Consider the following 25,049-nt stretch of genomic DNA (forward strand, 5'->3'; position numbering starts at 1 on the left):
GGCCAGAGCTTAGCCACTCAGCCACTTCACCCCGAGTTCCCACTGAGGGCCTTCCATGGTCCAAAGCCCAGCCTCAGCCCTCCCACCTGAGTTGCTGCACATGGCAGTCCTGGTTTATTTTGGTTTAAAAAAAATTTTTTTTTTTAATTTTTTGGCCACACCATGCGGCATGGGGGATCATAGTTCCCTGACCAGGGATCGAACCCGCGCCCCCTAAGGTGGAAGGGTGGAGTCTTAACCACTGGACGATTAGGGAAGTTCCCTTAGGTTTTGAATATTTGAAATTATGTGATGTAAATACTTTAGTAAGGTCTCACCTCAGGTGTATTTTGAAATAATGTAACCCTTCCATTTGAAAAATGTGGAAAAAACAAAAACAGCAAAAACTTCCAAGTTGGCAGGTCCAGGGATCTGCGAGATGCAGTGACACAATTTCCACAGCCTCGTGGTACCAGGTGAGCTGGTAAATAGGCAAACTCCATCCTTTGTCATCCTGTGGGCATCACAGAATTTTTGCCATGCTTTGGAAATTCAGTAAGTGAATCCATTCCGAGTGCCCTGTTATGTGATCAGTCACTGTTGTTAGAATTGAAAATCTTTTTTATAACCAGTAACAATGGCATCCAAGTGTCAGTTAAGTGGTGGAGCTTGCGGTAGTGTTCCCAAAATGGAACCAACGTCAATAGCTTTGCACTGGAAGTCAGACGTGCTAAAATGCCTCAAAGAGGGCCGAGCAAGCACCATGATACATACAGCTGCCAATTTAGGAGCAAGCACTTTCCAAGCCACTGGAAATGGAGCTGAGAAAACGGAAAGCAGCGGTTAAAAGCCCAAAGCCTGCTTCCCTGGTTATAGATTTATGTACAATAAGAAACATCCCTCCCACTTGATCTGTACTTCTTTGGGAAGATTAATCTCCTATGAAGTGAATTTCAATTAAATGTGACTGCCCTGTGCTAAACTCCAACTGGACTCCTCGCCTTTTCTTACTATGGAGAGAACGGCCACCAGATTAGTTCTGCTGAAAGGTGGATCACGCCACTCTCCCGCTCAAAAGCCTTCTGTGGCTCCCATTGCCCACTAAAATAGGTCCTAGTGTTCAAGCTATTCAGTCAGAGTGAGGAGTCTCCCCTGGGTACCAGAGGCTCCCAAGGGTGGGGTCAGGACCCCTACATCACATGCACACTCACACCAGCAGGGCCACACCATTGAGACCCCCGTCAGAACCTAACCGTTGGGTTGAGGCATTTATGTATTGGGAGTGGAAGTCAGATGGGGTCTCAGTACCTGGGATGGGATGGGAACGCCTGGATCCCCAACAGGTGTGGTGTTCAATCAGTGCCTGGCACACAATAGGCCTTCATTAAACATTTGTGTGATGAATGAACGAACGGTCTTTACAAGAATCTTTGCCTTTGAGTTCTCTACCCTCAGGGACAAAGACCAAGGCCACAAACGTGAAGGGGGTCTCCAGGATCTTAGGCCATTCTGGACTTTCATCTCCTTGGTGTAGGCTAGGGAAATGACCTCGGTAATCAAAAAACTTTAAACATTTCTTATGTTTGTCTAGGGCAGGGTTTCTCAACCTTGACATACTGGGCTGGATAATTCTTTGTTGTGGAGCTGTCCTGGGCATTGAAGGCTATTTAGCTGCATCCCTGGCCGCTACCCAGCTAGATGCCAGGAGCGCCACCCCCCAGCCCAAGGTGTGAAATCAAGGATATCTCCAGACTTTGCCAAATGCCCCTGGGCGGGGGCTGGACTACCCCCAGGTTAGAAACACTGGTCTAGGGCAGTGACTCTCAACTCCAGTGGCATACTAGAATCACCTGGGGAGCTTGGGAAAAAAAAAAACTGATGCCTGGGTCCCACCTCGAGACATTCTGATGTAATTGGTCCTGGGTAGTGGCCTGGGTACACGAAATTTTAAAAGCTCCCCAGGTAGTTCTAAGGTTTAGCTAAGTCCGAGAGCCACTGGTTTAGCACTGGGCAGTCTACAAGTTTCATATGCATGACAAGCCTCACGAACCTCTCTGTGCAGGAAGGGAGCGGGATTAGTAGAGTTTCTGACTAGAAAAGTGAGGTCCAGAGCGGTGTGCTAGCCCTGTGAGTGGTGGTGTTGGGATTCCATCCCAGCACATCTGACTCCTACCCCAGTGCTCCTCCCAAAGGGCAGGGCCCAGCCTGGGCAGGTTTGGTGTTCGGGGTCCTCAACGTGAGTCTTTCCTTTCCCAGCGGTTCTTCCTACCCATGGTGTCCCACCTCCTCACTCAGTGTCCCCATTTCTTTATGCAAAGGCACAGCTAACAGTCATTTACACTTTAGTGAGAACACGAGGCTGCTCTTCTTCTTCCAGGGGGATTGGCAAATTATGCCTCATCTGTAACAGTGAAGAGGAAGGCTTTACATAAGCCCATAGATGGGGTGGGGATGGTTTTGGGGTGATGAGGTGTGTATTCATGACATCTCTGAAATTACATCCAATTGGCAATTGTCTTTCATTAATGTTCACCTCATTCTAGCTTTGAGTTTAAAATTCTATCCAGGTCCATTTCGTTTACAAACAATTTTTGGAGCATCTCTTGTACACTTGTAAGTGCAGTCGTGAAGTCACTGTTGGTCCGACCTTAACAAGGCTCTAAGTTCCGAGGTAGAGGGCATCCTGGCCTGCTTCTGGCACTCACAACACCTTGGCCCTGACTGGACATATGATATGGTAGGTACTTAAAACATAGATGACTGAATGTCAGGCCGCAGACCCGGGACCCAAGCCTGTGCCCTGGAGAGAGACCGTACAGGTGTAACATCAGGACTAGATCTGCAGGCCTGTGGCTGAATCTCTCCCTTCCGCTCAGGGCTGGCGTCAAGAGCAGCCAGCTTCAGAAGCCTTCAGAGAAAATGTGAGCACAGCGGGGTTTCAAAGCTTTTCCAAAATAGACATCTCGAGCAGAGACCACTTTTATTGGGACGGCTTCGTTTGAAGAAAAGGGAAAGAGACAAAGCCAGGAGACAGACTCTGCTAACAGATGCAGGCTGGCTCTCTGCCCCATGCTGTGCAGAGAGGGGGGGGGGGACCCTGGCCCCACCCCCGTCCATGCCACTCATTCCTCGAGACTAAGGTATGTTCAGGCTTCAGTTCACCTTTTTGAATACTTGCTTGCAGACCACACCCTGCACTCTCATCTCCTGAAACAAAAACAGATTCTTGTTATTGGCCAAAGCAAGGTCACACTTGGGGCTCAGCGCATCCAGGGGCAGGGACTTGGAAAATACTCTGTGACTGCTATTTTTCCCCAAGAGTTGGTCTGAACTAGACAATTCCTTGGCGAGTCAGTTGAACTGGATCAGTGGACATCGGTCTTGGCTATGCCCTATAGCCAGAGCTGGCTGGAGACAGATGTGGCTCAGAGCTGACTGACAGGACTCTCAGATGCCTCCCTCCGTCTACTACCCTCGACAAGCCAAAGGCTTTAAGAACGTCAGGCCTGAGCCCAGGTCAGAGTCTGTGTGCAGGGCTGCAAGAAATCAGGGCCAGACACAAGGCTCAACCGCCAAAGGGGTCACCGCAGACCAGGGTTGTAAACTAGCATGGTGGTTCCAAGCTTCAGCTGCACATTAGAGTTACGGGGGGAGTTTGAAAAATGCCTGGGTTCTAGGCTAGACTGGTATCAGTATCTCAGAGGGTGAGGTCCTGGAATTGCTATTTTTAAAAGCTCCCAGGTAGTGCTAAATGCAGCGAAGAAAGTCCATGCTCTGCCTCCAGGGCAACCCCTGCTGAGTGTTGCCAGCAAGAATGACAGCACAGTGTCGCCCTCCCTGTGAAGCTTTCTGTTTGTTTGTTTGTTTTGGTAGGAGTCTAGAAATCTGAATATTTATGTGACATCTCCAAATTTTTAAATTACTGGCTGAAGAAATTTGAAGCCCATGATGGCCAAACAAAAGAGGCCTGTGGCCCGCACTTTGCAACCTCTGGCAAAAAGCCACAGAACTATTGAGCTGACAGGGCCAATGGAGATCACATAACCTACCCTCATGGCTCTGCAGCTGAGGAAACAGAGGCCCAGGAGGGAGAAAGGCTCAAGGTCAGGCATTGCAGCCCAGGCTCTACACGAGCCTAAGCAGCCTCTGAATATGATGTGTCTCTTCTCGGCGCTCACCTGTCCCAAAGCTCCTGCAGACCCTGACCTTGGCAGGAGCCCTATGTGCTAGGATGGCGTTTTGCAGATGAGGTTGAGGGAAGGAAGGCACCTCCCCAAAAGTACCGGGTGAGTCAGAATAGACCCCAGGTCACCTGGACGAGGCCCCTTTCTCAGAAGGAAAGTAGCTGGGGAGTTCCAAGGTGGCAGAAGGAATGACAGGAGGTCTCTGCTCAGAGGGCAGGTGTTATTTTTAGCCCCCCAGAGGCTAAGACCCCTACTCTGGATTTGGATGTGCTTTTTCCAGACAATGGATAGAATAGAAGTGGCTTTGACAAGCGATCCCAGGCTGGAGGACAGGGTGAGTGGGGCCCACACCTGAGCCGAGAAAGGCTTCTCCTCCTCCAACCTAGATTGTAGAGATTGTAAGCAGATAGGGCAGGGAGTGCCCGGACATAAAAGAAGCCATTTTTGGCCTAAGTCATTTTGTGATCTAAGCCTGGCTACAGTGCTTGCCCTTGAACAGGTCTCAGTAATTACTTATCTTAAGGGAAGTGAAGAAATGCAGGAACCAAGGAAAAGCAGTCAAGTTCAGTGACTTGTTTATCACAGTTTATCACAGTTCAGTGATAAAACAGGGGCCTAGTTCCTCCTCAAGGGATACACATAACCATCTTTGAGTTCCTCGGGAACTAAGGCCTCCACCCAGGTGGAGGATGGGATTATGATGTGGACCTTTTCTGACCCTCGTGACTTCAATCAACTCAAGCTTGGACTCCGTTGACCTTTGCCCCATTTCAATGCTGAATTCTCCTCTGCTCAAGCCCCTTCATGAATACACATGTGCCCTTGGCTTAAAACTTCCCCAATTTTGCTGTTCAGGGAGACACAGCTTTGGGAAAGGTCCCCAGTGTTCTCCTCACTTGATCCGAGTAATAAACCCTTCCTTCTCCCGACCTCTGGCTTGGTTGTATCTTTTGGCTCGACACCCACCAAGAGGTGAACCCAATTTTCAGGTAACAAGATCATGTCTTGAGAAGCTTAGAGAACTCGCCTGGTTCTGGCTAGCCACAATTTGGCATGGTGAACACAGATATCATTTGGGAGCAAACGTAAGTTCTGCTGTCTTCTAGCTGTGTTACTTGGATGTGAGCCTCTGTGCCCTCATCTCCAAAATAAGAACCATAACAGTACCTGGCCCGTCGGGCTGCTGAGACAATGGAAAGAGACACAGAATGCTCCCCATCTCACGCTTAGCAGATGCATCCCCTCACCTCCTCCCTCTGATTGGACAAGTGGGTCAGCCTAGACCTTGAAAACACATTGCTCGGTTTTTAAAGTCACTCAAGCATCTTCCCCAGGGCCATGGAAGAGAAGCTTCAGAGCAGAACCAAGGTCCACCCATGGTGCCTACTTCCAAAGTCCATCCAGACCCCAACGTGACCAGGGCCTCTGGGGCCCAGCTTGGCTTACCTACCCCCCGTACCCCCGGAACCTACCAGGTGCAGCTCGTCACCCTCAATCCACTGGGTCCAGCCACGTCCCTCCTTCTCGCCCTTCTGCACACACTCGAGCTTGTCCCCGTCCCAGCTCACTGTGGTCTGCGGAGCCAAAAACCACGGTTGTCAGTCTGGAGCCAGCAGCCCCTGGGCGCTGGGGGAGGGGCAGCCCCAACCTGGAGAATCCAGGGTGCGCTCAAGTCAATTTCATTACAGAAAATCTGCAGCCTCATTCTCCTTGTCCATCACGTGCTCTTATCAAAGCAGGCAAATCGGTTTTAAAATTCACAAAAACCTTCATAAATTTCATTTAAATGGGTAATTAGGGGAGAAAAAGTCCCTGGGGCGGGAGCTGTCGGTGCAAAGGCTGAGAATGGGGCTGGGAAGGGAGGAGGGGTTTCTGAGGGTTGAGCGCACACCGGGTTTGGGGGTGCGTGAGGGCTGCTGGCCTGCATCTCGGTGGTGAGAGGCGGACTTCTTAGAATATCCTGCTCATCCCCAGACATTCATTCATTCATTCACTGTTTCAACCTTTGCAAGGTCTTGGGACACCAAAAAAGAGCCCCCCCCCCACCGCCTCAAACATCTTTTCACTGCCTGGAGAATGGCCTTAGATACGCATCACCATCTGCGGGCACAAACGGCAGCTCTTCCAGGCACTCTCCGCGCTGACTCTGGATCCCCATGACTGTCCACGTGGAGCATGGGCTAGCATCTCTGCTCTACAGATCAGGCTAAGGGACTTGCCAAGTCCACCCAGGTGTCAATGGCAGAGCCAGATCAGAACACGGATCTGTGACGCTCAGAGGTCCCCCTCCCCACTGGACTACGCTGCCTCCCTAGGTGCCCAGCGTCACCAGAGTTACAGACCAGAGGCTGCGGGAGCCCAGAGGAGACTCAGGGAAGGGAGGCGCTGGGAGGAGAAGGTACCAGGCTGGGCTTTGAAGGACAGGAGAGCAAAGCGGAAGCAGAGACAAGCAGGCGCTGGGAGAGAGAGCTTCTCTGCGAACCATGACCGGACAAAGGCACAGAGACTGAATAGCACGGGGCGTGCTCAGGAGCTCCTCAGGCAGGTTCCACATTCCAGGGGACCATGGGGGAAAGAGGAGGAAGCCCCCGGTCTGCCCGTCCGGTCTGGCCTCCACCCCTGCCTCCGGCCCCAGCTTTGAGCGCTCACATCTTCCCTGAGCCCCGCGTGCCCCGCCAAGTACTGGGCGTGCTGAAGGGCAGACAGACAGCAGGAGGAGGCCCAGCCTGTGCACATGGACCCACCCAGAAATACAGGGCTCGAAGTGCTGGAATTTAGAGGGGAGATAGTCCAGGAGCTCGTGGTCTAGACTGGGACCTGTGTGCAGTGGGCATCTCCCATATCTGCAGCTACCCACCTCCCATCCACATGGGCCCTGCCTCCCCCTGTAGAGGTTAGAACCCCATTTGCCCCTTCTCTGTGTGGCTCTAAGCAAGTCCATCACTTCTCTGGGCCCCAGTGTCCCCATCTGCCATATGAGGTGTCAGAGGCCATGAACTCAGAGGCCTTGGCTTTACGGAGGTAAGGTTCTAGGATTCTTGTGTTCCTGCCGTGCTCAGCTGAGAGGACAGTCAGCTAGAGCCTGATAAAGATTTAGGAGAGAAGGAGGAATCTGGGACATGAGTGTGGAGTGAGTGGGCCACTCCCTACGGGAGGGCCACCTCCCCCTTCCTCCCCAATCCCCAGTCTCACGCCTGAGCTTGTTGATCTCTACCGCCCTCTACTGTTGGGATGAAGTCTGCAATGAGAGGCGGGCACAAGGGGAACAGGTGGAGCCAGTGCGCCCCCAGCTCTGCACGGGCGTCAATCTGCCCTCTGCTCCTGGAGCCCAGAGGGAGAGGGGCACAGGAGGACCTGGTGGGGGGCGGGCGGCTCCTCTCCCTGGTCCGGAGATCACTCGGGGCACATGTCCAGCCCCAAGCCAGAAAGAAGGTCCCACCTCCAAGTCAGGACAGAATGAAGTGAATGTCTGACGAGGTGGGTCGAGGGTAAAGGCCACTAACGACCTCAAGCCACAGACAAGATGCCCATTCACTGGGCGCCTTGTCCATGGCCAGACTGTGAAGGGAAGTGGGGACTGAAATCAGACGTGCCTCAACTTCAAGGAGCTCGTAAGAACACTTGGCCTCCTCATCAACTGAGCTTCTCTTCATGTGTTTATCCAGAAGTCTACCCTGCACACTGAGGGCTCCAGACGCTATCAGAGGCCAAGAGAGACCCGCTGGTGCTCAGTTACAATAGATACACTTCTCTCTCCACCGGAAATATTAGAGTCTACGAGCATATTCATACCCTCTGCCCTGGAAAACTCGAGAAATGCTCAAAAAAGAATATAGTACTAACAAGAATACCTAAAATCTTGCTTCTTCAGAGATAATTAGATTCTGGTGTATTTCTGTCCAGTCTTTATATATGTGTGTGTGTGTGTGTGTGTGTGTGTGTGTGTGTGTGTATACACACACACACACACATATTTTTATTTTTAAAAAATTCGATTGCATCATTTATGGTTTTGCACCCTAGTTTCTTCACTTAATAGAAGCAATTTTCCACTTCAACAGATATTCTTCATAAGCATTATTTTAATTGTTATATAATATTTAGGAAATGGCTATGTAATTTGTAGTGCCCACCCTGCACAAAATGAAAATGAGGGCTCCTTTTTAAAAAATGATTAAGAATTTTAAGACAGTGACAGCAGAGCATTAAACCAAGTGAGGGGCCCTTCTGCGCACAGAAGCCTGTGGGACTGCACTGGTCACAGGCCCATGAGGACAATCCTGGTAGTATTTCACTGTACATACATACTTATTTAGCCCATACCCATTCCTGGACTTTTAGGTTATTTATAATTCTGTGCTACTATAAAGAAGACTTCCTTGTATACAGTTTTGAGCACAACGTTTCTTTAGAATAAATTTCCAGAGGAAAAATTGTCGCATGAAAGAGTGAGCATATTTTTAAGGCTTTTGATAAGGATCACCACCTTGATCTCCAAAAGGCTCACACCTGCTTCCCTTCCAATGTCAATGTCAGAGAATGAGCACGAAAGAGATGTTCATTAATAGTAAAGCAGGTTAGGGGCTTCCCTGGTGGTGCAGTGGTTAAGAATCCGCCTGCCAATGCAGGGGACATGGGTTCAAGGCCTGGTCCGGAAAGATCCCACATGCCGTGGAGCAGCTAAGTCCATGCACCACAACTACTGAGCCCGTGCTCTAGATGCCGGGAGCCACAACTACTGAGCCCACGTGCCACAACTACTGAAGCCTGTGCGCCTAGAGCCCATGCTCCACAACAAGAGAAGCCATCACAATGAGAAGCCTGCGCACTGCAACAAAGAGTAGCCCCTGCTCGCCGCAGCTAGAGAAAGCCCGTGCACAGCAACGAAGACCCAACACAGCCAAAAATAAATTAAAAAAAAAAAATCTAAAAAGAAATAGTAAGGCAGGCTAGGGAGATTGGGATTGACATATATACACTAATATGTATAAAATAGATAACTAATAGGAACCTGCTGTATAAAAAAAAATTAAATTAAATTTAAAAAATCCCAGTAAAGCAGGCTTTGCTCCTGTGCTAACATGTTACACTTTCTGGATCATTTGACATCTTTTAACAGGGACCGTTTGGATATAGATTAATAAAAATACCTCACCAAAAGAATGATGGATGGCACAAGTTCAGGCTTCATGATAGATCAAGGGATTCAGGGAGCGGAAGGCTCTTTGAGTGTAGAGAACCCTTTCTTAGAGCCCTACAAATCAGACCCTCAAAGAGAAGGATCCTTAACGCACTAATGCTATGTCAGTGTCCAGAGCAGGCACTTTCCCAGCCCTGAGTTCCCGCTGACTCTTGACACAGAGTGAGGTGAATGGAAAAGAGACTATTTTCGTCTGTACTGGATATACAGAGGAGGCTGAGCTCAGAGAGGTTAAGCGACTTTCTCAGTGTCACCCAGCTAATGAGGAAAACAATTTGGGCTGGAACATGGGCTTTGCATGACTCAGTGCCCCCTTGTTTCCCAGGCCAGGCTACGCACCCAGCCGATGTCTGCTCAGTTTTGGGGGGGTGCAGAGAAAACATGGGCATTATGCTAAGACTCTGAGCAGCCCCCCGGAGGAACACGCTTCAGTTCAGCCCAACCATTGCTGAGTGTGGGGTGCTGGGAGCCAGAGATGGGTCCTGAAGGCCCCTGGGCTAAGAGATCACCGCAGAGACGGGCAGACAGAGAAGTGCCAGGCGGTTACGGCTCAGTGTGGTAGGTGCTGCCATCAGGGGAAGCACAGGGGCTGCAGTGCCCAGGAGGGCCCCTCATTCTCAGAGGAAACACAGCTAGTTTTTTAAAGTGGGGAGGCATCCCAAACAGAGCGAATAACGACAAGCAGGCCAGTGCTGAAGGAGGGGCGAGTACGAGGCTGGGGGGTAGACAGGGTCATAGCGCCAGACTATACCTGGGACTGTGGCCTGGAGCATGTTTTCAATGCCCCCCAATGCTGCCTGCGCCCTCACACAGCCCCAAGCCTCTGATCTGCTGGGTGGAACACTCCCCAGTGGGCCAGGGAGTCTGCCGGGCTGTCCTCTGGGAAGCTCAGCTGTAATTTACCCTGGGTTCCTGGTACCTGCCGCCCTCCCACCCCGTATCAGGTTGACCCAGTATTGTCAGCATAGAACATGTTCCTTGGAGTCAGTGGACCTGGGTCCTCTGTCCCTAACTGTGTGGAATGACCTTGGGCAATAGGATGAACCTCTCTGAGCCTCAGCACCCTCATCTACAAAAGGGGGATTCATGGTACCTACTATGGCAGACTGTTCCATCGGGGCTCCCAATGGGTCACGTGACATTCATGCCCTTGTGAAGCCCCTCCCACATTGATTCTGGCCTTGGCTGCGTGACTGGCTCTGGCCGACAGGACAGCAGCAAGCGTGCGGTAAGAGGCGCCTTCAAAAGCACTGGTACGCTGGGGGCTCGTCCTCTCGGGACCCTCCCCTCTTGGAACCGAGCTGCTGTGCTTTAAGGAAGTGCAGGCTATTCTACTAGAGTGAAAGCCCACATGATAAGCCCCAGACGATGAGAAAGCAGTCACTGCCAGAGGTTGTGACAGTCTGTTGGTCGCCCCAACCGAGCCCTTAGCTGAATGCAGTCACACGGAGCCGTGGACACTGAATCAACCTACAGCATCATGAGAGCAAGTGGTGGTTGTTTTAATGTATTACGCTTTGGGGTGGTTTGTTATGTGGCTTTGGATAACTCCAAGACCTACTTTACCAGTGTATGCAGAGGATGAGAGAAAATATACATAAAATGCATCGGGTTGGCATATGGGTCCCGAGGTAATGGTAATCATGATGTCCAGAGCTTAGATAAGGGTGGGATTTGCCTGTCGAAGTTGAACAACAACTAGAGCCTTTCTTTTTTAAGTTGGAGATTTGTGAAGAAGTGATGGACAAGCTATTCACCATGGCTACATGTTTCAGAAGCTCCTTCTTTTCCAGGAGACTTGGATCCAAGAGGAGACCTTGCAGGGGCTGCCTGCTGAGCCGGGTGCCCAGGAGCCCTGCGATGTCCGCGTCCCCTAAAATTTAGTTAGTCTTTGTTTAAGCAGAAGATCTATTTGGAGACTCCCCACTGACAGCTGCGATGGCTCTGAAAATGCGATTTAGTTCTCCCGCTTTGCTGTTCCACGTTCACATGTGGTGGGCATGGATTTTTCTTTTTAAGCTTTGTACCCTGTGGGAATAAACCAGCCATTTCCCAGAGGATCAGATTTGTCCTAAGAACAGAAAAGGGGGGCGGGGAGTCAGGGAGGAGGACGATCACCTACAAACAAATGAGAGGAAAGAAGGAAAAGAAAGAATGTTGGGAGGGGGATGTAGCAAACAATGGTCACTTGTTTTCTTGTGACACAAAACATAGCTTCTGATAACGAGGACTCCTTCTGTGACCTCCCTCTGTGATGAGCAGCCACCTGTGCCACACCAGGCAAAGTCTGGGACAAGGCTCAGCTTGCCCTGTGAATGCAGATCTGAAAGGGTCTTGAAGAGGTCATTTAATTCAGTCGCCCAGCTTGGACACTCACCATTGCTTAATCCATTTAATCAGGGTCTAGTGGGGGAGTTTCAGGCAAGAAGATGTTCCTGGTGCTTTTCAAGTGATACAGGAAGGCAGATGCCAGTGGCGGTTGAGGTGGGCATGGTACCAACCACGGGGATAGGCAGAGCTGCCCGGCACCCCACTTCTGGGAACTCCACCTTGGAAACGAAGCCCAGACAAACCCAAGAACAAGGGGAAAGCATGGCCACCTTCAACTCCCCTCCCAACGGTAATTCTCACCGCCTAGACCATCTGAAGTCTGCAAACGAGCTGGTGCCCAGGGCAGCTGGTTCTAAAGCAAAGCCAGTTTCACTTTTCTATTAAAAACTAATAACCTCCAACACTTTGGCCTTGTCAGCAGCTTTCCCGGAGATACATGCACCAAAAGATGAGTGAAGACAGCTTTGTATTACTCTGACAGAGGACTGTCACTTCAAAAGCCATTATCCAGCTCCCCTGACCACTTGGAAACCCGAGCTGGCACTGGGGTGACATAGAAAACTCAGCTCCCACAGGCAGCCTTGGGAAGCTGGCTCCAAGGAAGCCTCGAGGCCCCTCATCCTGTATGAGTGACCTATACCGGGAGTGACAGACCATTCCCACTAAATGGACCCATCTCTTGGCAGTGACCTGGCATGAACCACAAATAGTGGGATTCAGCTTGGCTGCCAAGAACTTGTGACGTTCCTTAAAGCTCCCACGTGCCCCAAACATCCACTCTCATGAGCAGGGGGAAGATGGATTGGTGGTGCCCCCCACTCGCCTGCCCAGCTCTGGGAGGCCCTCTGCTTACAGAGCCACTTCCCAGAGGGCTGGGACTGGACCTTACTGTCTCTGTGGTTCCAGAACCAGGTCCTCAGAGGGGAGGTCTTGTCCATGGCGGTTCTGCTTGCAAAGGGCAGAGCCAGGACTGACCCAGGTCCGACTCCCAAGCCTGTGCTCTTTAAATTTAAGGGGAAAATTGAAAAACCAGACGGTGACTAGACACTTTCTAAGCGCGATGTGAATCGCTAAAAGTTACAAACTGGCCATTCCTCCTGGAGTTTGATGTTACAGTGTGCTTCACGCTTTGAGGGTTTCTGGAATAACAGAAGGTTCTCAGCCTCCCGTGCCTGTGAAATAAGTGGGTGGGTGGGAAAGGCAGGGACGGTAACTGAGAACCTGCCGAGTGCCAGGTATGGTGCTGGGAGCTTTCCACCTCAAGATTTAGAGCCAATCAAAGTTAGGCTTGTTAAGTAACCAGCCCAAGCCTCCTCGGGGTTAGGGGTTGAGCCATCATTTGAACCCAGTTCTTTCTGGCTGAGCCCATGAGCTGCCCTGCCTGGGAGGTCAGGTTGGGTGAGCCTCTGATCCTTTCCCAGGGGAACGGCAATGACCTAAAATCAGCACATTCGGGGGAAAAGCCGATTCATTCTGTAAGCATATTAAAACTAGATTAATAAGGCCTTAAAACACGAACGAGTAATTAGGCACATAAAAGCCATTAGAAGCAACAGCTATAGACCAGTAAAGCCACAGCAGGCCTTCGTGGGCACGGGCAAATGTGATTCCAATACCATGAAGAAGCGAACAGCAAATGATAACACGATTCTTAGGACAAACTAAATGATAAAATGTTAAGACTAATCTTGACATGAAAATTTTTAAAATTCCTTAAACATTCCAGAAAGTGCCCAGGATTAATTTTAAAACAACAAACCGCCAGAGAGCTCAAGGCCCCATGAGGCCAAGGTTCTGGATGGGGAGGGGGAAGTGAGGCTGGAGAAGGTCACAGGGATCCTGTGGAACAGGGCTCAGTCATTGCAGGGGCCCAGCACCGAGGGTGGCCCTAAGGCTGGGCTGGACCCAAGCTCTGCCATGGAGCAGTTCAGGCTGGAGGGAAGACAGACATGTAAACTGGCATCAACAGCACCTGTGTGTTGTGTGCTGGGTACTTCCTGGTGTAAGTAATAACAATACTGTCATTATCACCATCACCATCATCACCTTAAAATCATCTATTTAATACTCACTATGTGCTGGGCAGGGTATTAAATCGTGGGTCATATCAAGTTGATTCTTTAAACCTCCTGGAGCAGTTATGCTTCTCCCCATTTTACAGATGTGGAGACTGAGGCTTTAAGGTCACCCAGCCATGAAATACAGAGATGAGGTTTGACTCTACAGCCCATGCTCTTGGCTACTGGGCTCTGCGGTTCCCTGATCTAAGCTGACCCTTGAATGAACAGTAAGACTTTGCATCATGGTTCTGCGTAAGGAAGCATCATTCAGCAAATGCAGGTTCCACACCTGCACACCAGCCTCGTGTGCTAGAAATAGAGGCAGGGAAGGTGAGAATTTTGTTCTCAAGAGCTCACAGACTATTGAAGACAAGCAGACAGAGAATTCCAGCAAAACGGCAAGTGCTGGGTAGAGGCAGGTGATGGTGATTTTGGAAGTGGGAAGGCACCTCGTCCACCTCTGAAGTAGAGACAGAGGTCCATCAGGGAAGGCTTCCCGGAGGAGGTAATGCTGTAACCGACACCAGAAAACATCAAGAGAGTTAGGTGAAGAAGTAGAATCTGGAAAAGAGGAACGAGGGAATCCCAGGCAGAGGGAACAGCCTGCACAGATGCAGGGAGGTCGGGGGCTGCATGAGTGAGGCTTCTAAATGGGCTTTGCCAGGCTGGACTCTCATGGCATGGTACTCCCCAGGGAGTGTGATCCTGCACCTCCAACCCTAGAAGTTACCAGCATCTCTTCTTCCTCACTTCACATCTATGTGGCTCCCACCAGCCAAACCTGGTACAATGGAAAATCCAAATATTTGCTTCTCTGGCAGGCAGAGCTGGCTTTGCTACTTGGGCAAGTGTAAGAAATCGGCCTATTCTCAGGTCCACCTGCAGTGGGGGTGGAATAAAGGAGGGGCCGTCCTGCCAGAAGGTGCTCAGAGGGGCTCAGAAGGGCAGAGCCCACCCAAGGCCTCATCTCTTCCACGAGAGCCTCTGGCCCCTATTTTTTATCTTGCAAGGCGAACAGAAACAAACAGTTCCCAGAAGATAAAAGATGGTAGCTCAGTAACCAGGGAAGAGTGAGCAGGTCAGGATCTCTTGACCAAGAGTTCTTTGGGCTCTGGAATCCTTTTATTCACTGTAGGATACCAGCTCCTACCTTAGAATCTGTGGCAGAGAAAATGCACATTACCATTTGTTGAATCAATAGAATGAATGAATGGCAGAAAACATTCTAGGGGTACTCTTGTAATTTACACCTTTTTTTAAATGACAAAATATCTCAGGCATATGTGTCTTCTTCCATAGATTAGTCTTATATAAACAGGTTAACCATTGGAGTGACACTGGCCCTGAGTTTCTGAGGCCTGGAGTGCTTAGTCATCGTGCCAGGAAGAGCATGAGTCATGGTTTCAACCCCCTTCTCCCCAACTCTGAACCCATGTCCTGCCTACCACTCCCACATGAACATCTTGCTGCCATGGATGCCATTGCCATTGAACCTGGCAGGCTGTGGGGCTCGTCTGGCCAGCAGACAGCAGCTTGCCTGACTGAGCTGGGCATTCAGGAGGGAACTGATGACGGCCTTAGATAGAGGCGGGCCTGAGCTCCAATCCATCCCCACCTCTTTCTAGCTGGGTGACCCCAGCAATTTACCTTTTGAGCCTCCACTTCTTCATCTGCAAAATGGGGCTAATGAGTCCCACCACAGAACAGAGCCATCAGGATGAAATGAAACAAGGGGTCACAAGGACCTGTTGCAGCTCTGGACTCTCAGTAAGCACTGGTTTCCCCTCTGCTCTTGGCCTTGCGGCCCACCCCGCTGCCCCGCACCGTTCTCCATCAGGGTGGAGAGGCAAGTGCCCTTTCAGGCCAGCCTCTGCACGTGTAACCCTGCTAGCTCTTCTTTGGGTGGCCAGGTGTCCCTTCACACATCGCCACCTCCAGAATTTGTCTTCTGGAGCACACAGTTTACAAGGTGAGAGAATTACTAATAACAGCTCATATTGATGGAGCAGTTGACTGCAGGCTTTCTTGCATCTAATCCTCATTGTGAAGTAGCTTGTGAAGTAGATCCCTTACTTGATAATAACTCCCATTTCACAGACAAGTGAAGGCACAGGGAGGTGAAGTAACTTGCTTAATGCCACCCAGTTTGTAAGTGGCAGAGATGGGATTCCAAAGATGACCGTCTGGTTCATGGACTGAACCAGTTATGACACAGCCGGACTGCCAGGTCTTGCCTCAGACGCAAGTCAGATGTCTGACTCTACTACCAGCACTCCTTCTCCACATCCCCAAGCCTGGTCAGTACCGTCCGTGCTCACCTCCAGGTTGCGATGAGCCTCACAATAAGGAACTGAGGTGCTGGCCCTCAGCAGAGCTCCATAGGAGACCTTGTAATAGCTTTATAAATAAACTAGTTAGAAACCTTCCTCTGCCACCAGCTGGCTGGATGACCTTGGGCTGAAAAGATTCCTCAACTCGGAGCCTCAGATTCCCATCTGTAAAATGGGCATAATGATACTCACCGAACAGCATTTGCTGTGGGGACCAAAATAGAAAAAGTGCTAAAATCATCTGGGACAGGCATGGCACTCAGTAAGGGTTTAGCACACGTTATTTTCCTTTGTTCCTGCCTAACAAAAAACAAAACCTAACAAACAAGTGTGATTCTTGAAAGTTACTTTGTGAATTTTATTTGGGTTGCTTTAATTCTTTTTGTAATCCTCAAAAGCATGCTGCTGACACTGATTTCAAAGGTCGAAGAACTTTAGCTAAGACATGAAAGAGACTCCGTGTTTCCTTCCTGGAAAAGACCCTGCCACATGCTGGGGGCCTGATCTGAGCAGGGGCGGCTCTCAGAAGGCTTCCAAATCCAATGGCATTCTCAGCTCTGCAGCCCAGGGAGTGAATTCTGCCTTTGGCATCGTGTTTTTTAAAATAAGAACCAAAAAAAAAAAAAAAAAAAAAATCTCTTTAATGAATCAAGAATAGGATCAGAAGAAAGCTGGCAAAAGAATTTAAACCAAAGCGTTAACAGCAGTTTGGTAGATATCATGTATTACCATATATACTTAGATGAATGGATGGATGGAGGAAAGTAAGTCAGGGAGGGAAGGGAAGGAAACATATAAGTGCTGATACGGAAAGATGCCTAAGAAATATCATCGAGTGAGAAAACAATGTGCTAAGAAGTAGATTTTCTTTCTTTCTTTCTTTCTTCCTTCCTTCCTTCCTCCCTTTCTTTCTTTCTTTCTCTCTCTCCGTCTCTCCCTCTTTCTGTCTTTTTCGGCTTTAGATAGAAATATTGGCAAATCACCTCCTCAATAACTACATGGCTGGATGGCTTCTATATTCGAGGAAGATTTCTGCACAGATCCACCAGAAACAGTAACAGTGATAACCTCTGGGGGGTGGGAATGAGGCCAAGTAAGGGAAGGGGCCCTTTCCTTTTCAGTCCACTTTCTCCTGTGCCATTTGAATTCTTTTTTTTCCTTTTGCAGTGAAAACAAAGAAAGCAACAGAGGGCTGGAAGTGGAAGGCAGGCTCTGCGGAAGGGGTCATCCTGAGTTCAAGGCTGGAGATGAAGGCAAGGCCTCAGCCTGGGAGGAGGTGCCCGCTGCTGAGTGAACAAAGCTGCCTCCCCCAGGGGAAACCTGACCCGGTGTCCACAGGGATGACGAATGGCCCTTCTGCCACCACCATGCAGAGCCAGGGTCCCGGCTGGGATTCCTGCCGAGGCTCCTCTTCTCCCACAAAAGCTGCTTGTGCTGGGGGAGCTGGGAACCAGGAACCCGATCATTCCTTGTGCCGAAGGGCTCCCTGGCCCTGGCGCGGGGAACGGTATTTGAAGCGAAGGAGCATCTCCCTTTTGGAAGGTCCCCACCCTGCCAAAGCCTCCATATCTGCTAGATTCAATAAATCATACTGGTTTCAAACTGGGCCTGAGATTTCATTTTAATGGATAAAGGCGTGCAGGAGGCGGTGGAGAAAAGCTGAGTCCAGTCTTGATACACTTCTACCAAAACCACAGCCCTGGCTGCTTGTGGTCATGTAAAGATCTGAATAGAAAAGACTGCAAATGGGAGCTGAGTGATCCCGGCTACACAGATCTGAGCCCCTCCACCCGTCAGCCTGGGGAGAGACCGCAGAGCCATTTCAGGTGGTTCTGGGCATGGACTGCCATGTCCACGGGGGTCCAGCAATGGACTAAGCCAGCATGTGGTCCTCTCCACCTGAGTGCCTAAGAAACATCATGAGTGTTTTCCACTTTTTACAGAGACACAGGTACAGAGAGGTTTCTTTTCTCCAAAGCGGTGGTTCTCAAGGTTTAGTTGCACCAGAACCACCTGGTGGGCTTATTGAAACCCAGATTGCCGGCCCCGCTCCCAGAGTTTCTGATCCACCAGGGGTCTGGCTGGAGAATCTGTGTTTCTAACAAGTTCTCACGCTGCTGATGCAGCCGCTGCCGGTCTCAGCTTCGGGAACCACTGCCCTAAGGAACACACGGTGCAAACAATGACTTACGGCTGTTTGATCCTTGACTTTAGGTACCAGGGTGGGGTGAGGGCTGCGGGAAGAGTGGAGAAGGTCCAATCTAAAAGAAGGAACTGCGACAGTGTCCTGGGGATCCACAGGGTGCAGGAATAAAAGGGCACCCAGCATTTTCAGCAGTCTTGATTTTACTGGGGTACAAATAGCCAGAAATATGGATTTTTCTACGACATCTTACAATCTTTGGCAGTCATTGGCAACTGGCTCTTAAATTTGTCAAACATTGTGTGAGCCAAACAAAACACATCTGCAGGCCAGATTTCATCCTCTGGCTGCTGTTCCAGAAGACAGATAAGGTTCCCATGGAAAGAGGCAGGAGCAGAGCTCTCTGAGCCTCTGGGCCCTTTGGGGAGGATGGCAGCCTGACCACGCCTCTCCCAGAAGGCTCCCTGGGACCTGTCGGGGCCACATCCAGGCTCCCCACTGGGTCCTCAGCACTGCCCTCTTCCCCAGCCACACCCTACACTCTGGCCACATGAAGTCTTTGCAGACTGCACCTCTGTCCCGGATGAAACCCCTCCCAGCCAGGTCTTTTCTGACCTCTGGGCCTTTGTGCACGTGGTTCCCTTCGCCTGAAATGCTCTCCACATCCGCCCTAATTCTTATTTGTCCTTCAAGGCCCCCTCAGCCATCACCTCCTCCCGGGAGCCCTCCCTGACCACTGCCTGCCCCCCATCCCCCCATCCCTGCCCTCCTAGCCTGCTGTGCTTCCATCACTGCACTGGACTGTAATGGCCTGAGGCTGTGTCTGTCTCCTCCACTGGCCTGGGTGCTCCAGGAGGCCTTGCTGCCTCTGTGTCCCCAGGCTGAGCCCAGGGCTGGGATGGGACAGGTCTGAAATAGCACCTACCAAGTGCTGTTCTCTTGGCCTTGGCCTTCCTCTCGTCCCCTTTCTGTTTGCCTACTTCCTGCCTATCCTTCAAGCCACTACTCAGACTCTACTTCCTGTGGGAACAGCCCCTGACCTCCCAGACCCGAGGGGCCCTTCTCTGCCTGTCCTTCCCCATCAGCACACCATCTCAGTATGATTGACTGCTTTGGTCTGCTGCCCCCACTACACTGAACTCCACGAGGGCGGGACTCTTGTGTGATTCATCTTAGTAACGCAAGGGCCGCAAAGACAGAGTGAGCACCACGAAATGCTTACAGGACCAAGAAAGGAATGAACAGAACAGGTGAGCAATGAGATCCTTGTAATGTGCTGGGAAGTACATGTTAGAATGAGGCCAACCTGATGCTGAGAACTGGCTTCCTCTGGCCACTGCTCCCGGCTGGTGGCTGCAGAGCACGGGGAGCAGGGGGTAGTGGTGCGCTCTCTTTGGCAACCACCTTGCCCAGGACCCCCCGAGGACCCTCCAGGCCTTGGCCATGTGGCCTGTTGCAGGCAGCTCCCCTTCACTCACAAGCACGAGGCTGGGCAGTTGCCATCATTCCATTACCCTATGCTCTCCCCCAGCCGTGCTCTTCCCTGTGGCCCCCCTCCAGCTGGGCAGCAGGGAAGAAGGGCTTCTCTGCAGTGCAAGGGCCAAGGGGAGGCCAGAGCAGAGGGCCGTCCATCCTCCCAACAGGCAACAGCACGGTTAGTGCACGCCATCTATAATACTTGGGAGGGGGCCGCCCTGAGTCCTGGGACAGCAAAGGTGACCACGAGTCCTCATATAACGTCATCGAGTTTGCCCAGCTGCTGGGCTCCCTGATCTGTTCACCTACCACTGTCCTAATGCTTAATGGCCGAAAAAAGAGGGTGGCTGTGTGCCCCTTCCTTTGTGTCCAAACCTGTCCCTTCCACCTCTTTTCTGTTACAAGTAAGTGGAGAAGTCACCACCTCCAGAATTCCTGCTGAGATGCCCTCCTCTGGAGCTTCCCTTTGTCACCACTGATCACACTGTGTTCTCACTGTGTGTGTGTCTGTCTCCACCACAAAGACTGTGAGTTCCTGGTCATCAGAGATTGTGGCACGTTCCGCTGGGTCAGACCGCATTCAAACCCTCCCTCTGCCACTTCCTTAACCTCCCAAGGTCACACAACAAGAAATCCTGCCTTGGTTTTCTTATCTGTAAAATGAGGTTGAAACCAGCATTGTGAAGATTCACCGAGTTAAAATAAAACGGGAACGGTACTTCAGCACTTGAAGAGTACAGGCATACCTCGTTTTACTGCACTTCAAAGATATTGTGTTTTCTACAAATTAAAGGTTTGTGGCAACTTTCATCAAGCAAGTCTACTGCTGCCATCTTCCCAACAGCATTTACTCACTTTGGGTCTCTGTGTCACATTTTGGTAATTCCCGCAGTATTTCAAACTTTTTCGTTATGTGTTACGGAGATCTGTGATCAGTGATCTTTGACATTACTATTGCAAAAAGATTACGACTTGCCAAAGGCTCAGATGATGGTGAGCATTTTTTTAGCTATAAAGTAGTTTACTTTTTTTTTTTGGCTGCGCCACCTGTGGGATCTTAGTTCCCCGACCAGGGCTCAAACCCGTGCCCCCTGGTTTAGAGGTGTGGGGTATAAACTACTGGACCGCCAGGGAAGTCCCTAAAGTAGTTTTTAGCTAAGGTATATACACTGTTGCTTACACAGAATACTACTGCACACTTAATAGACCACAGTATAGTGTAACCATAAGTTTGATATGCACTGGGAAACAGAAAACTTCATGTGACTTGCTTTATTGTGATGTTCGTTTTATTGCGGGGGTCTGGGGCTGAACCTGCAATATCTCCGAGGTCTGCCTATATTAACTAGTATTACTAGGTGATCTATAAATGTTTCATACAGTAATGGATGAGGGTGGGAAAGAAACAGCAAAGATAATTAGCCAAGTAAGTACAAGCCAGCATATTCCAGAGGTGGCAGTGACCCAAAATAAATAGAGATGTTTGTTGTGCCCTGTAAGTACCTCAAGAGTGGGCCGAGGACAAGGATTGTTCTTACGTGCATTTCCAGGCAGCGAGCCAGGGACCAGACCTTGGGCAGTGGTCCGACAGGCCCGGGCCCCCTCCTCGTCAAGGCAGGCCCTGTCTGAAGGTCTCCTTTCCCACTGTGAGCCTCTCTGAGGATTAAGAGGCCTTGGGCCTTTCAAAGGCACGACCTGACATTTCCCTACAACAGTAGTGTTTTCTCCCCGCAGTGGCCTCTCCAAGGATCCTCCTTGGCGGCCACCCCCTCTTCCGCCACCATTCCAAGCGCAGACTCAGACACTAACTCAGATCCCCTTCAGATGAATCAACAAGTAGGGGGGTGAGTCATCCTGGCCTGGGGTTCCTCATCCCCAGACACCGGCACTCCTTCAACCAGAGTCCTGACGAACCCCAGACACCCGGTTTCTGCAAAGGCAAGCCACAGAGGAGCCTGGCCCCGAGAAGGAGTGTGGGCCTCAAAGTCCAGTCTCTGGAATCTCCTCTGTGAGCCTCAGTCATTGTAAAATACGGGGTTACTAACCCCTCCCTCACTGGGCTGTGGTGTAAAATAGCCGGCACGGTGCTGGGCACGGAGCAGACCCTCAGTAAAGGGTAGGAGGGGGAGGGGAAGAGGAGTCAGGGAGAAGCTCATCAGTAAGCAAAGCAGCTCCCTGGGGGTGGGAGTGAGCTAGCTCTGGAACCAAGACTGGGAAAGTGAGACCGGGAGCACCCTGGCCTCCCAGTGACCCCAAGAATGTTGATGGAGGCCCCGGACTGACCTTCCGGAGGCTGCTGTGGTGACGCTAATTGGGGTCTCCGGGTCACCAGCTTCCCACCCTTGGGGGCAGGCGGCTCACTCCCTTCCCCCACTGTTCCTCCTCTGGCCTGGGCTACTGAGTAGGTTGTTGGCTGCAAGCTTCAAAGGAAGCTCAGGGGGCAATGGAGGATAGGGTAGGGAAGGGGATGGCCAGGAGCCAAACCCCACTTTGGGGATGAAGAGGGGCAGGTCAGAAGGCAGAGTCACGGTGCCCCCTGCTTCCTAGAGTGGCTTTATGCTAGGTCCGGTAGGAAGTTTACACTTCAGAAGGGTTGCCTGTGTTTCATCTTGCTTTCCTCCCCCAGCCTACAGTTCAGACAAAGAAGAGAGTCAACAGATTTGCCTGGAATTCCTGCCCAGCCCCTCCCTAGCTGTGTTACTCTGAGCATGTTGCTTCGTCTCTTTGAGACTGTTTCTTCATCTGTAAAATGGGCATACTGAGACCTCCTTCAGAGGTTGTTATGAGGATTAGATGAAGGCAAGTGTATAAAGCACCAATGCCGGGACACAGTAGAGACTCAACAAACCACAGCTTTCGTTTCAGAGGGTATGCTTGATGAGTCGAGAGCTGCCTACCTTGGGGGCTGGGAGTGTGAAGATCTTGGGCCCCTAAGAACACAAAGGCCCTTGCTCCCCTCTCAGATGAACTAGCCCTGCCTTCGGTCAGGACCCCTGGGCAGCAGATGCCCAGGTGTACGCAAAGCCTCACCATGCACTTGCGGTCGTCTATGCCCGTCAGATCCTCCTCAAACTCCTCCCCAACCTGGAAGTCCATGATGTAGTTCCTAAAAGTGCTCAGCGTGCGGATGATCATGTGGTCGCCGTTCTGCACGATCTCTTTGTCTGGCTTCAGCAAGTTGGCGATTTTGCGCAAGGCCACATTGACATCTGCAGGGAGTGCGGGGGCAGAAAGGAGCAGAGAGTTGACTGGAAAATTCAGAGAAATGTTGCCAAGGTAGCGGGGCCCTAGGAGGCCGCTTCTCCCGCCCCCCACCCGCCCCACGCAAGAAAACCATCGGGGTCCCCTGCTCGATTAGCAAGGCCTCTGCGTGCAGCTAGCTGGTCTGTGTCTTTTTCTTTCTTACTTTTCTTTGCTTTCTTTGTTTTTTTTTTTTTTTTTACAACAAAGTTTTCTACCCTTATGCTAACTTTTTGAAAACTAAAGCTAGCCAACCAAGCCCAGCTTTCCTAATGAAATTATCCACTTCGAGAGCCAACCATCAGACATTGACCACCATGAACCCTAATAACCCCCGTCCTCCAATTCGCACTTGCTGGCCCCCTGGAGATGCCCCTTCCCCGGTCGGGGTGCTCAGGGCGGTGGCTGGGCCGGTGGAGGCAGGCGGGTGGGCGGCCGGCTCGGGAGGGCGCCGGGATCCCACCCCCAGCGGCCCGGCCGGGCGCCCCGGGCAGAGCGCGGCGGGCAGCACTTACCCAGCGCGCGCAGGTACTCCTCGAAATTCTCGTTGGCCAGCATCTTCCAGTACCCGGTAAAGTCGACCGGCATTTCAGGGGGCGACTGGGGCCGGACCGGGACCGAGCGGGCGGGAGCAGATCTGGGTTCGCGGAGCGATCCGGGTGGTGGGCGGCCCGGAAATGTGCGCCCTCGGGGGGCAGGGGCTCGTGGGGCGGCGACAGCTGGATTGCAAGCGCGCACAAAGCCAGCGGGAGGATCCACCGTAGCTGTCGCTCCTCCCCCCTCAGCGGGGCGGGGCCGGGGATGTCCCAGGGCCAGGTTGTACCCGGCCCGCCGCCGCCTAGGTCAGACCTTCAGTTTCCTTCCCTAGGAAGGAAAAGGAGATGGCGGTGGAGGTGAGGGCTGTTTTATTGATTCCAACTTTTCGATTCCTGCGGGATTCCTTCAAACACCTTGAACTTCTCACATTCAGCGGCCCCTTGAGGGTGGGGAAACATTCTCCTGCGTTTGCTGGAGTAATTAGGGAAAGAGACCACTTACAGGCTTACAGCGCGGGTGGCCGGTGGGGCTCCAGGATCCAGAAAGCTGGGCAGTTCAACTCCGGGAAAGAAAAGTGGGGCACTCCCCACATCCCTCCCCCAGATAAAAGCAAGGCTGACGTTGCTTGAAGTAAGTATGGTTAAGAAAAGGCCCTCTGCAGAGTGAAGTTTGAGATCCACTGCTTCATGCAAATGTAAGCAATTATCAATACACTGTTGACTTTCCCCTCCGCTTTCACCTAGTGGCAGTACAGCACTCCGCAGTGTGGTGCACTTAGCTTTTTTCACTTACTCTGTTCTGGAGACCTCATTCTTTTGCAGGATATTCCATTGTGTATCCAGCTTGTCCCCCACTGCTGGGCATTTATGTATATATTATTTTCCGATCTTTTACTGTTAGAAGCAGTACTGCAATGAAGATCTTTGCGCACATCTCATTTCTCACCTGGTGGGTATGTCATGGTGCTTTAAAACCTCTTGCTTTGCCAGCAAGGAGATGACATAATCATGCGGGTTGACTTTTTGACCTCTATTAAAGACTAAACAACTCTTTTAAATTGCTTTTTGCACAACTCACAGCCTAGGTGACAGCAGGTACATTCCCCTCCCACTCTAGCTCTACCATGACTCCAACCCCACCGCCTCCCCGCCCACCCTCCCCTCACACTACATCCGGCTGAGTTAGGAAAAGATGCCTCTTCATCAGAGTAGGGGCAGCTTCGTCCCAGGGAGTGGCTTGGATTTCAGCCTCTCTCACCTGCCCTGCTCTACACCAGGGTGTCTTAACCTTGGCACTGTCTCCAGTTTGGACCCCATAATTTTTTGTAGGTGGGGAGGGGTGTGCCCTACGTATTGTAGGAGGTTTAGCAACATCCCTGGCTTCTACGTGCCAGATATCAGTTGGCACCTCCCACAAAGATGTCTCCAGACATTGCCAAATGCCCCAGGCCGGGGGGCAGGGGGAGCAAAATCACCCCTGGTTGAGGGCCACTGCTGTGGACAGCCTTACCCCTCATCAGGCCTGTTTCCCATCTCGTCTCACGCTCACACCATCGGTCGTTCACACAGG

The 25,049-nt window shown here is 51.2% G+C and overlaps 1 protein-coding gene across 1 annotated transcript; it reads right to left on the reverse strand.

Annotated features, from left to right (window-relative positions):
* Nucleotides 1-2,942: 2,942 nt before the first annotated feature.
* On the reverse strand, nt 2,943-23,694 carry RBP1 (retinol binding protein 1). The gene is made up of 4 exons (XM_057545628.1): nt 23,459-23,694; nt 22,734-22,912; nt 5,636-5,737; nt 2,943-3,186 (listed from the first exon to the last, which is right to left on the reverse strand). Exons 1-4 carry the CDS (start codon nt 23,529-23,531, stop codon nt 3,133-3,135), a joined length of 408 nt encoding a protein of 135 aa, XP_057401611.1. The 5' UTR covers nt 23,532-23,694; the 3' UTR covers nt 2,943-3,132.
* Nucleotides 23,695-25,049: the final 1,355 nt, after the last annotated feature.

Source organism: Balaenoptera acutorostrata, chromosome 4 (genome assembly GCF_949987535.1).
Source record: "Balaenoptera acutorostrata chromosome 4, mBalAcu1.1, whole genome shotgun sequence".
NCBI lineage: Eukaryota > Metazoa > Chordata > Mammalia > Artiodactyla > Balaenopteridae > Balaenoptera > Balaenoptera acutorostrata.